Source organism: Neophocaena asiaeorientalis, unplaced genomic scaffold, assembly GCF_003031525.2.
Source record: "Neophocaena asiaeorientalis asiaeorientalis breed wild unplaced genomic scaffold, Neophocaena_asiaeorientalis_V1.1 scaffold82, whole genome shotgun sequence".
Lineage (NCBI taxonomy): Eukaryota > Metazoa > Chordata > Mammalia > Artiodactyla > Phocoenidae > Neophocaena > Neophocaena asiaeorientalis.
In genome coordinates this window covers 2,941,946-2,954,355 of record NW_020173068.1, presented here as the reverse complement: position 1 = coordinate 2,954,355, position 12,410 = coordinate 2,941,946, and the positions used below count along the sequence as shown (strand labels likewise).

At 52.3% G+C, this 12,410-nt stretch overlaps 2 protein-coding genes across 2 annotated transcripts in view; one reads left to right on the top strand and one right to left on the bottom strand.

Annotated features, from left to right (window-relative positions):
• Positions 1-7,000: 7,000 nt before the first annotated feature.
• On the bottom strand, positions 7,001-7,732 carry TMEM74B (transmembrane protein 74B). The gene has a single exon (XM_024742865.1). The coding sequence runs from the start codon at positions 7,697-7,699 to the stop codon at positions 7,001-7,003; it is 699 nt and encodes a 232-aa protein (XP_024598633.1). The 5' UTR covers positions 7,700-7,732.
• A 4,302-nt stretch (positions 7,733-12,034) lies between these two features.
• The window catches only part of CUNH20orf202 (chromosome unknown C20orf202 homolog), a 16,823-nt gene continuing 16,447 nt past the window's right edge, over positions 12,035-12,410 (top strand). The window contains exon 1 of the mRNA XM_024743047.1: positions 12,035-12,294. Within this exon, the coding sequence (XP_024598815.1) occupies positions 12,035-12,294 (260 nt within the window). The remainder of the gene's footprint in view (positions 12,295-12,410) is intronic.

The window sequence follows — 12,410 nt, the reverse complement described above, 5'->3', positions numbered from 1 at the left end:
TAATCCTTTCTGAACTAATAAGGTTAAGAGAAAAAAATAAAAACATTCCCAAGAGGTTTGTCATCTCTGCCAAGGCTCTGCAACATCAGACTAAGGTCAGTCAGGCAGATGAGTCAGGCTGAGTCAACAGGTACTCTCTGCTTTGGAAGTGGATACTGCAGATGATGGAGGCAGCCCTTTCAGCTGACGCTGAAAGGCTGGCACTCATTTTGACATTGAACAGTTCTCTCTAAGTGTTTGGTAATAAGAGGGTGATAGATGCTATGGAACGATGATATAAGCCATATTATAGATATATTATGTGCACATACATGTATATACATATAATACTTGGCTGAAACATATACAGCAGTGCTGTCCAATAGGCATACAATGACAACCACATATATAATTAAATTTTTTCTAGTAGCCACATTATAACAGTAAAATATATATGAAATTAATTTTGTCACCTGTAAACTGGGTTTGCCTCTTGGTGGGTATCCAGCCAAAAGACACAGTCAAGCCAAAGATGGGGAAAAGAAGATAAAACTGATGGCAAACTTAGCTGCCGATCAAAAAAAAGAAGAAACAAACCAAACAAACAAAAAAGAATACTTCCCTAACCTTTTTCATCTGTTTGGTGCTATACCTCAAAACCTAGCACAGAATGGTGCTTAAGTCTTTGTTGAAAGAATGAAGGATCTTGGATGGGAAACACTCAAGTGACACTTGTAGCTCAGTGAGCCTCCAGCTGGGAGGCAGTCTAGTCCACTTCTTGAGGGTGCCCCCATCTCTATGAGTGACTCAGTAAGCCCTGGGACAGGGAGGGGGTGGATGTCTGGCCCCAGCAGGTGGCATCTCATTGGACACTCCCTTGTCCTCAGTTCTGGCCTGTCACAACTCTCAGGCAGTGGGATAATCCCTTTCAGCATCCTTTTACCCACACAAAGGTCCAGATGTCCAGCTGCTCTTGAAAAATCAGGAGCTCTGGCAACCCTGAGCCCATCCACCAGGGCAACAGCCAGCCAGCTGAAGCAGGCACCCCTTTAATCCTGCCACTGCTGTTCACTGCCACCTGCTTCATTCGGGAATGTCACCTGCCAAGCTGTACAGGCATTTGCATTTGGGCCCCTTCTTTTACCTTTGGTGGAGGAGGGTGGAGACTCCCAGGAGGAGAACCAGATGGCTGGCAGGTGAGTCAGCAATAGTAGCAACTCACCTATGGGTGCCTAACCCCCAAGAGTGGCTTTAGTGAAAGGAGATGCAGACACAGAGAAATAAAAAAGAGGAGGTTAGGGAGAGACTGGTTGAAGGGAAGAATTAGGAGAGGGAGAGAGATGGCCTTTTCTGAATGCCCTTTACCCTAAGTCATTGTTGGCTCCGATGCCTTGCCACCCGGGAAAAGGTTGGCATGGCAGACGCCTTGTTCCGCTGTCCTCCCTGCTCCCCTGGGGCCAGCTTTCCTGCCAGAAGATCCTTCCACTCACTAACCTTCCCCCAGGCCCAGGAGAACAGCAGCCTTCACCTCGACCTTGGCAGCTCAGAGGCTGAGAAGGGATAGGCTGCAGAGATGGAGGCCTGGAGTTCAAGGTTATGTCCTCTGGCTGCAGTTGGACAGTCCCATGGACTGGCCTCCCCAATGCCAGCATCACCCCTACAATGCACCTGCCCTCAGAAGAATCTTCCTGGGGCTTCCCTGGTGGTGCAGTAGTTAAGAATCCGCCTGCCAATGCAGGGGACACAGATTCGAGCCCTGGTCCAGGAAGATCCCACATGCCGTGGAGTAACTAAGCCCATGCGCTGCAACTACTGAGCCTGCGCTCTAGGCCCCGCGAGCCACAACTACTGAGCCCATGTGCCACAACTACTGAAGCCCAGGCGCCTAGAGCCCGTGCTCCGCAACAAGAGAAGCCACCGCAACGAGAAGCCCTCTCACCGCAACAAAGAGTAGCCCCTGCTCACCGCAACTAGAGAAAGCCCGCACGCAGCAACGAAGACCCAACGCAGCCAAAAATAAATAAAATAAATAAATTAAGAAAAAAAAAGAGTCTTCCTGCCACACACATAAGCAATCATATGGCTGACAGTGAGTTCTCCCCATGTACCAGGCCCCTAGGTATGCGCTATACCAGTGTGAACTCCGAGTCCTCGTAACAACCCTGTGAGTTAAGGACCGTGGCTGCCCCCAGTCTGTAGATGATGAAATGCAAGCCCCCACTATGACGCCCCTGCTCTTTAGCAGGCCTCATCCCAACACTCCAGCCCAGAACCTCCAGGCCTCCCGCCCACCCCTGCCCCCCCCCAGTACACACCAGGCTGTTTTATGCCTCTGAGCCTCTGCTCATATGCTCTTCCTCTCTGCCCGGAATACCTTTCCTGCTCCCCACTCTCACCCCACACTGGATACTGCCTCATCGTTTAAGAATCCTATTAGACATCACCCCTTCCAGGAAAGCCTTTTCGGACCCCAACTTAATCAGATACCCCCTCTGTGCCAACACCCCCCCACCTGGCCACACATACACAGTCCTCTGGGCACTGTCCTATTTCCCCAGGGGCAGGGCCCATGTGTCCCTGTAGTGCCCCACCCGGGGAAGAATACAGATAGGTGTGAATGAACGAACAAATGAATAGTTAACATTATTGAGTGAATTATGAAGTGCCAGGCACTATGCTAAGTGCTTTACAGGTATTTCATTTACTGCTCAACATGCCTTATGGGGAAGGTGCTATCATTCACCAGATGAAGAAACAGCAGCTCAGAGGAATTAGACATCCACTAAGCATCCAGGCAATCCGACCCCAGAGGCAGTACCCTTATACCATTACGTGTGGGCGCTCCTCACTGGACTCTCTCCGTAAGGGGCTCTGCCCCCAATCCCTCTGAGACTGGAGTAGGGAGAAAGCTCAGAAGCGCTTGGTCCCCTTGGAGGAGGAAGGCAGTAATCCTGCCGCCCTCTGCACCATTCAGATCCCCTGGGTCTGCCCATTTGCTCAAGGACAACCCGACCCAGGAAGAGGCTTGATCTTGGGAAGAGGGTGTTGGGGCCAAAGAAAAGAAGATACCGAGGGCCAGGGTTGCTACTGTCTTTAGCCAGGCTCTGGCCATTGGGGCACAGGCTCTCCTCCAAGGAGCGGGGTTGGGACCCTGGGGAGCCTCATGACTAAATCCTACCCAACTCCACTATGCCTTCTCCCTGAAGACACCCAACATCTGACCAGTCAATGCTAATGTACCTCCACTGACAAGGACCTCCCTATCACTCCAACCCAGGCAAGACCTCAGCAAGCTTCTCCTTCCCTTAGCTGAAACTCACCTCCTTGGGGACATCAAGAGGAGCCCACTCTCTTGGGAGAAACCAACGGACCCAACTGGAGGGCATCTCCCTGACTCTTGTCAGTGCCACTGACCCTCCTCTTTCCTCCCAGACAGAACCCTTAGAACTCTGCCTCCTGTGGCTTCTTCATAATGCCTCATTTCCTCCCCCTCCTCTTGCCCTTCCAAAGCTCTCCAGACATGGTACCATGGTCTTAACTTTGGAAAGCCCTCTTCTTGTGTTTCCTGATCCCCTCAGTCCCCAGAGAAGGCAGAGTGGGAAGGTTTCTAGTCTCACTCTGGAAGACCAGAGAGGTAGAATAGTTTGCCCAAAGGCCCACAGGGAAGGGGTGCCTTCCAGGAGCAGCAAGTGCAAAGGCCCTGAGGTGGGAGTGTGCCTGGCATGTTGAGTGTGCCTACAAGGAGGCAAGTGTGGCGGCCATGGAGTGAGCAGAGGCTAGGGTGGGGGATAAGTTCAGAGAGGCACAGGGCCCAGATTGTGTAGGCCTTTTATAGGCCACTGTGAGGGACGGACCTGAAGCTTATGCAAGTTAAGGTGCTGTCCTTTTTTAAAATATCAAAATTACAAATAAAAGTTTGACTCAGGGCCTTGGAAGGAGCCTGGGCAAGTGAGGGGCCTGGATGGTAACTCTACCCTTGACTGGTGAGAAAGGTGGCTTTTGCCTGGAATGAGAGGGAGCCATAGGACAGTTTCGAGCAGAGGAGCTGCCTGACCGAATGAACCTTTGAATAGGATCCGTCTGGCTGCCAAGTGGAACATGAACTGGGGCAGAGTAGAGGAATTAGGACACTAATGAGCAACCCGAACCAGGTGGTTATGGCTGAGGGGCGGGCAGGGGTCAGATTCCAAAGGTGGAACCAACAAGATCTTCTGATGGGTAGAATGGGAGGCTCGAGAGAAGTCCGAAGGGTTGGTTGACCCTGAGGTTTTAGGCCTAATCCGGTTATCTCCAACTGGGGCAGGGAAGAAGCGTCATCATGGTAACTGGACCTCATACACTCAGGCCTCTAACTTCTCTATGATTTTCACCAACCCCCCTCTCCCCGCAAGGAGGCTGAGGCCGAAGTTTCATTCCTCCCACTTCACAAAGAAAACAATACTCTGGATACTCAGAGAGATAGAGCACCTTGCCCAAGGCCACACAGCCAATAAACGGCAGACCCTGGACTCAAACCCAGGTTTTACCAACTCCAAAATCAGTTATCTGTTCTCATACACCAGGACAAGCAAGGTTTGGCGACCCTAGTAGACTGTCGGGTGGGAGAGGGAGTTCCTTCAGATGAGGCGCAGGGTCCCTTGGGACCACTTCACACCTACCCCCAAAAAACCTGCAAAGAAAGCTCTCGGCACCCTATGCCATGCTCCCTCCTGACCCTGTTTCTGATCCACTGGCTGGGAGATCTCAGCTGCAATCTTGGGGAAATGTTTTCGGCATCGCTCAAGTTTTCTTAACACATTGACAAAGTAATGACTGCCTCCATCCATTTTACACATTTCCTAAAGGAGTTTCTGTATTAGGATGCAAAGCTGGTTTCTCTGACTTAGAGAAAACCTGAGATTCCTGGTTTAATCTAGATTTAATCTTCTAACAGATTTAGCCCCTATAAACAATCCATTGCATTTAAACTGACAATATCTCACAATAATCCATTTGGCTTGGATTGATATTTTTATTATTATCATTATGGATATGAAAGGCCCATCATTTGGGATGTTCAATTCTACTACCTAGGATGGCTCATGCCACTTTCTGCCTCCACTCCTCTCTTGGAGCCTTGACTTGTGAGTCTTTCACCATCTTGAGGCTTTGTTCTTTTCAAACCACACCTCTTAAACACCAGGAACAGAACCTGGCGGGCCAAGCTGAATAGGCTTTGTCCCCTCCAGCCCTCCCCCAGCCCCCTACTCCTGGCAAAACCTGCCAGCAGGAGCAGATATTTGATCCGTCATAGAGGCTATGATGTTACACTGCCCAGATGTTCAACTCACCGGACTGAAGGCTCAGGTTACAGATAATCAGGGCTGCTCTAGCCTACAGACCCCATGCCCACCCTATCCTCCCACCCTGAAGAGTCAGTTAGGATCAATGTCCCACGTGGCCAACTGAGATGGAGTATGTAGGACCTGCATGGGTCGGAGGCTCACAGAAATGACCCCTTTAGCGTCTTCACACCAGTGGCCTAGAAGGCACGTACTCTCAAAGCCCTCTAGGGCCTTTCAGAATGGACGATGCCCTCCCCCAGTCCTCAAACACCTTTATCTCCTTGCCCGCTAGGGCCCACTTCCTTTCTTTGTCAGTAGTTTTTTGTTTGTTTGTTTGGTTTTTACGGTACACGGGCCTCTCACCGTTGTGGCCTCTCCCGTTGCGGAGCACAGGCTCCGGACACGCAGGCTCAGCAGCCACGGCTCACGGGCCCAGCCGCTCCGCGGCATGTGGGATCTTCCCGGACCAGGGCACGAACCCGTGTCCCCTGCATCGGCAGGCGGACTCTCAACCACTGCGCCACCAGGGAAGCCTTCTTTGTCAGTAGTTTAAAGAGAATCTGGACAGAGCCTGGAAACACTCGACAAGAGAAACAGAACAAACGTGATCAATGTGGCTAGAATTTTCAGGCCACCAGAATGTGCCTGATTTCTCCCCCAATAAATTGGGGCTGCACTTTACAGCTACGGGAGTTGGGGAAGGAAGTTACAAATTCAGCATTAAAAAAAAATTTTTTTTCTGTTACGAGAATAAGGTCAGGCCTAAGAGACATATTATTGAGGAAGGGGAAGTGATGAAGGCCCACACTGCGTCCACAGAAATACAACAAAGCCCCTACCCTTTCCTGTTTAAAAGATCCCCCCGCCCTTGTCCAGGGAGTTAGTGAAAACTGTGCACATGACTTTGTAAAATGTGTGCTAAGATCTAGTCACAGCAGGTAATTCAAGACCAAGACCAGGCTGTAGCAAACTCTGGATTTAGCCCAGTCTAACCTGAGGACTTAGGGGGTCCTTTAACAGGACCGAGTGAGATGCTGGCTGTGTGACAGTGGTGGCCACCAACACTGGGTCAGAAAATGGCACAGAGAATGGTCAGCACCTGCCAGACACTCTCGTCCCCTGAAGGAGCAGCCAGATGCAGAAACTGGGCTCCCATTCCATATAGGAATTCCTAGGGCAGAACTGGAGGGGCCATCCCTCTCACCTCACAGTCAGGGGGACTGAGGCCTGGAGTGGGGAGGTCGTCCCAGGGCTGACTTCTCCCCTCATCATGAAGCCACCTCCCACCTTAGACAGTCAGGGCTCAAAGCCAAGTTTGCCCAACACCCATACATGGCTGATGAGGACAGCAGGGAGCCCGGAATTCCCCAAGGCATGGGGAACAGGATGGGCAGCCTTTCAGACAGCTCTGGATCCTCGGGCAGGCCAAGAAACTCATCCTCCAAGTGCAGCAGTTTCCAAACTTTTGTATTTTTAGCAGCAGAAGCCATCCTTCAAACAAAACCTTATGCAAAACCTCAAGCTACAAAACAGATCGGGGGCAGCTCTCCCAAGCGAAGCCTGGGCCAGGCCCCAAGCTCCCCCTCCATCACCCAGGACTCCTTCCACGGGGCCCTATGTGGAGCTCAGTCCGAAACCCCAGACTCGGAGGCCTTGTAGCCCTGAAGCTGAAGCAGCCAGAGAGGGTGGGCTCTTACTTAAGACCCCTGGAGGGTGCGGCTGGTCTCCGAGACCTGGACGACTTCGTTCTCCACCAGGGCCTGGCTCCCATCCCCACTGAGCTGTCTCATGCGCAGGTTAATGGAGCCGTAGGTCTTCCTGGAGCCCCTGCCAGGGACGAAGTTCGGCCGGCGGTACAGCTCTCCCTTGCACAGGGAGACCATCAGCAGCACGGACAAGAGCATGCCGCCCACTGTGAGCAGCCCCAGGCCTGCAATGATGCACTTGTCCAGGTGTGAGCCCAGGCGCGCATAGTACATTTCTAGTCGTTCCATCTCCCGTGCTGACACTGTGTCCGGGTTGACACGGGCCTCTCGGGGGATGGTGTATGCAGTCACCACCAGGAGGATCCCGCTCACCAGGAAAACCAGAGCGGAAACGAAGCCGTAATCCACCGGGTGGCTCACAGGCTCCAGGCCTGGCCCCTCTTCTGAACGCAGGGACAGGTCGTCCCTCTGGGATCGGGGCCATGAGGGGACGCCCTCAGGGGGGCTGGGGGAGCTGCCCAGTCTGGCATCCCTAGGGTTCTGGAAATGAGTCTCGCGCTCCTCCGAAAAGAAGCAGGCATTCTCCACACCCGCCCTGCGTGGGGCCGCTGGACCCAGAGGAGCTGGTCTCCCTGGGGCCTGGGGACCATTGCTCAGTGTCTTCAGTTCCAGACCAGGGGAAGATGCCATTGGGAAGGCGGGCCCCAGCTCATCCCTTGGCCGCTTGGCAGCTAGAAGAGAAAACAGAAAGTCAGTGGAATTTAGCGAACCTCTACTGAGAGCCTGCTGGTGCCAGACATCACAGAAGGCCCCGAGAGATGTGAAGGTGAGTCAGGCCCAGTTTCCACCGGGGAGGAGGGGGAGCCCGCCAGCCAGAGGGGGAGGCAGGGGATAAGATAATGACAGAGCAGTGAGACCCAATCCGCGCTAGGATCCTGCTTCACCACTGGCGGGCGTGTGGCTTTGGGCAATTCCCGTATCGTCTCTGGGCCTGTTTCCCTCTGTATTAAATGACAGTAATACTACCACTCCATATTTAACAGGACTGATACAGGGATTGAGTTAATCCATATAAAGTGCTCAGAACAGTAAGGACTCAGTAAGTATCAGCAACGAGCTATTATGATGGAGGAAATTTAAATACAGTAGATAGGTTCTAATCCCAGCGTCACCACTTGAGCTTTGGCAAGTGAGGTGACCTTTCTAGACTCAATTTTCTCATCTGTTAAATGTGAATAAGCCAAATGTCTCCCTCATAGGGATGATGTGAGGATTTCATAAAATAAGGCATTTAAGGCCCCTGCCAGTTCAATTAATGGACGCTGTTGTGATGAAGTGAGAATGACTGGGGCAGGGGAAGGGGTAGAGATGAAGGTGGTCGTAAGAGCAAAAGGAGAAAGTTAGGGAAGCTTCTAGGAGTTGGTGGCATTTGAGCCAAACCTCGGAGGATGAGTGGGAAATCCCCCAGCACTGAGAGGGGACAAGGGCATTCTGGAGAGGGAGAAGGGGTGCCTTGAGGTCAGCTGGGACCGGCTCACTAAGGACTCTGAAAACCAGGCCAAGGAGCCAGGGAGGCGAGGCGTTGGGGATGGGAGGGCTAACACGGCCTAGGTTTTGGAAAGCTCTCTCTGGCTGCTGCATGGAGGACAGACAGGATGGGGAAGGAGGAGAGTGGAGGCCAGGGGTCCAGGGAGGAACCCAGTGTGGTCAGGGGAGACATGGAAGCTGAGAGGGCAAAGAGAAAGGAGCATATCTGAGAGCCATGACTGAGGTCAAGGCCAAATGCCTTTATGTAAATAGAAGATGGGAGGACCTGGATGCAGACCACAGAAGGGGAGCTGGGAGAGGAGCGGGTAAGGGGGTACTCTCTGCTCAAAGAGGAGACACCCTACCCAAGTACCTGAATACACACCCACACAGACAGACAGCACACGTGCCAAAGGATACCAGCTTACAGCCCATGGGCCATATTTGGCTCATAGAAGTTCTGCTTTTTTTTGTTTCTGGTCTGTTCATCTGGTTTTTGGTGAAGCAGTTGCCAATATATAAAAAGCAAAAGATTTTACACTTTATTTATTTTTTAACTAGGTCTTTATTGGAGTATAATTGCTTCACTATACTGTGTTAGTTTCTGTTGCACAACAAAGCCAATCAGCCATATGCCTACACATGCCCCATATCCCCTCTCTCCTGAGCCTCCCTCCCATCCTCCCTATGCTACCCCTGTAGGTCATCGCAAAGCACCGAACTGATCTCCCTGTGCTATGCTGCTGCTTCCCACCAGCCAACTATTTTACATTTAGTGTATGTATGTCGATGCTACTCTCACTTCGCCCCAGCTTCGCCCTCCCACCCCATGTCCTCAAGTCCATTCTCTATGTCTACCTCTTTATTCCTGCCCTGCAACTAGGTTCATCAGTACCCCCTTTTTTTTTTTATAAATTTATTTATTTTTGGCTGCGTTGAGACTTCACTGCTGTGCGGGCGTTCTCTAGTTGCAGCGAGCAGGGGCTACTCTTTGTTGTGGTGTGCGGGCTGCTCATTGCGGTGGCGTCTCTTGTTGCGGAGCACGGGCTCTGGAGTACAGGCTCAGTAGTTGTGGCGCACGGGCTTAGTTGCTCCGCGGCATGTGGGATCTTCCTGGACCAGGGCTCGAACCCGTGTCCCCTCCATTGGCAGGTGGATTCTTAACCACTGCGCCACCAGGAAAGCCCACCCCCCTTTTTCTTTTTTTAGATTCCATATATATGCGTTAGCATACAGTATTTGTTTTTCTCTTTCTGATTTACTTCACTCTGTATGACAGACTCTAGTCCATGCACCTCACTACAAATAACTCAATTTCGTTTCTTTTTATGGCTGAGTAATATTCCATCGTATATATGTGCCAAATCTTCTTTATCCATTCATCTGTCGATGGACATTTAGGTTGGTCCCATGTCCTGGCTATTGTACATAGTGCTGCAGTGAACATTTTACACTTTAAACCTTGGATGCCTGGCTTCTCTTGTAAAAGGAAAGAATCTGACCACCCTAGCCCCCATTCCCTCACAGCCACACTCAGCTGGAGCTGATGATGGAGTCCTCCCTCAGGCAGATCTGGTGCTCCCTCTACAGGCCCCACCTGGCATGTAGAACTCCTGATCCCACAGCAGAACTACCCCATTCCCCCTGCACACTGATGTACTGTGGGTACATACACCACAGACCCAAGTCGCCACACTGCACAGAGACCCCCAGGTGCAGAGTGGCTCGTATGCCCTAGTGTGTCTACACACACGTACACAGGATTCTAGACCTTTCTCTGCATTTGTGTGCCTGAATTTATTCTCCAGTTCTCTGTGCTTCAGCGTGTGTGTGTGTGTGTGTGTGTGTGTGTGTGTGAGAGAGAGAGAGAGAGAGAGAGAGAGAGAGAGAGGATATAAGCAAATGAATGAAGTGAAAATGAATGGAATGAATGAAATTTAAAGAGCCTCAGGGCAGGAAGGCTCGATCTTTCTGATCTTCCTTCCAACATGGGCCTGCATCAGACACCTCCTCTTAGCACACACAGGGCCTTTCATCTGAGTACAAAGCCTGTTTCCACTTACAACCCATCTCTATGACCATGTCCCTTTTTCCTGAGTTCCAATGTAATAAATGTTTACTGAGCACCTACACTCCCTGCTGGGCCCTACTGCAGGCACTTCACTCAGAAGTATTGTGTATAACCCCCACGAGCCCCACGAGCAGATATTACTATCTCCATTTTAGAAAATGTGGCCAGGATCCCGTGGCATGCATGTGGGGGCCAGGAGTTGAAAGCAGGTTCCCCAAGAATCGTTATCACTTAAAAGCCTGCAAACCCACACACTCTTGTACCAGTGGCATCATTCCGCCCTCCTTCCCTGGTCTTCCAGGCCTCATTTGTAGATTCTCTACTTTATCCCACTGTTTAACATCAACCACGAGCAGCTTGAGGGCAGGGATATGTCTGGGTCCACAGCCCCCTGCACAGGGCTTGGAACACAGCCAGCCCTCAGGAGTGGTTTGGCAACCTGCCCAGGCAGACAATCCTTCCCACACACAGGGTGGGGAGTGCCTACTCAGGGCCAGGCTCTGCCCAGACTGCTCCCACTTTCCAGTAAACCAAGAGGAGAGGTGTGTTCATTGGCTTTTTTTACTTTTGGCACCAAAAGCATTTTCCTGAGTGCCCAGCCAGTAACAGGGACTGGCAGTGACCACTCCTGCCCAGTTGGTGTCCAGATGTGGTCCCCCAGCCATGTCTTAAGCATCCTCCACAGAACTCAGCCCCTGGAGTGGCCCAGGAACCCCCTTCCCAGACCAACACATTGATGCTTCCATATCCCAGAAAAAAACCAGGACACCCAAATTCTTGGAGCAGGGCTCTTTCACTTGGCAGGAACCCAAAACTTTTTCCTTAGGATGCCAGCAGAGTTAGGAAGAGGGTGGAGGAAAAGGAGGTTCCCTATTACCTAGAGTTGCTATGTATCTGACACACAGGTTCAGAGATGCCCACCACTTACAAGGGCATGCCCAGCAAATTATCCAAAACATAAGCATAAACAGACAAGCTGACAATGATGCTGGTGTCCACTGCTCACACCCCGCAACTGTACCAGTAACACTCAAGTTTCATCTGCAGTCCAACAGGACCTGAAAAGCACACCCCAGTTCCACACTTATACCCCCAGGGGCCTTTTCCACATGCAACATTCACAGACATGGGAAGCCACGCAGTGTGAGCCACAGATCCATAGACCACATTGGTACCCACATCCCAGCAAGGGACAGAGCTGGTTACACACACACACACACACACACACACACACACACACACACACACAGAGTTTACTACCCTCAGGACTGCTAAGATCCACCAAGATCCCCCCAGGCCCAGCACCCCACCCACTGGTGTGCACTAACACGCGGGGAGACAGACGCACAGCGGGAGTGGGTAAGCTTCACAAAACCCAATCGATAGACACACGCACGAGTTGTACACAAAGCCTCGGGCGCTCAGATATGTCCACGCTGTTATACCCAAAGTTCCGCGCAGAAAGCCCCAGCACCCCGACTGCCCGCCGCAGCCGCGCGCCCGCCAGCCCGCAGCTCACACCCCCTGCTCCTGCCCTTGACCACAAACGCCGCTGGGCCGGGCCAGGCCGGACCGGGCAGAGCGGCGCCGGTGGCCAGGCGGCCAGGCGGCCCACGAAGGCCAGGATCTGCGAGGACAGGCGTGCGTCCGGGTCCCCTCGCCTCGTGTCCTTCGGCCGGGCCGCGAGGTCAGGCTAGCTCTCCTTGGCCGCCCCTCGCCGCCTCGGGCCCTCGGTCTCCCGCCGCCCCTCGCAGTCCCCTTTTCGCGTGCGTACCTGTGCCGGGCCTCCCTCACTGCCTCCCC

What these genes read in the sequence shown, in the direction of transcription:
- TMEM74B (XM_024742865.1), bottom strand. Translation starts at nt 7,699, where the DNA reads ATGGCATCTTCCCCTGGTCTGGAACTGAAGACACTGAGCAATGGTCCC.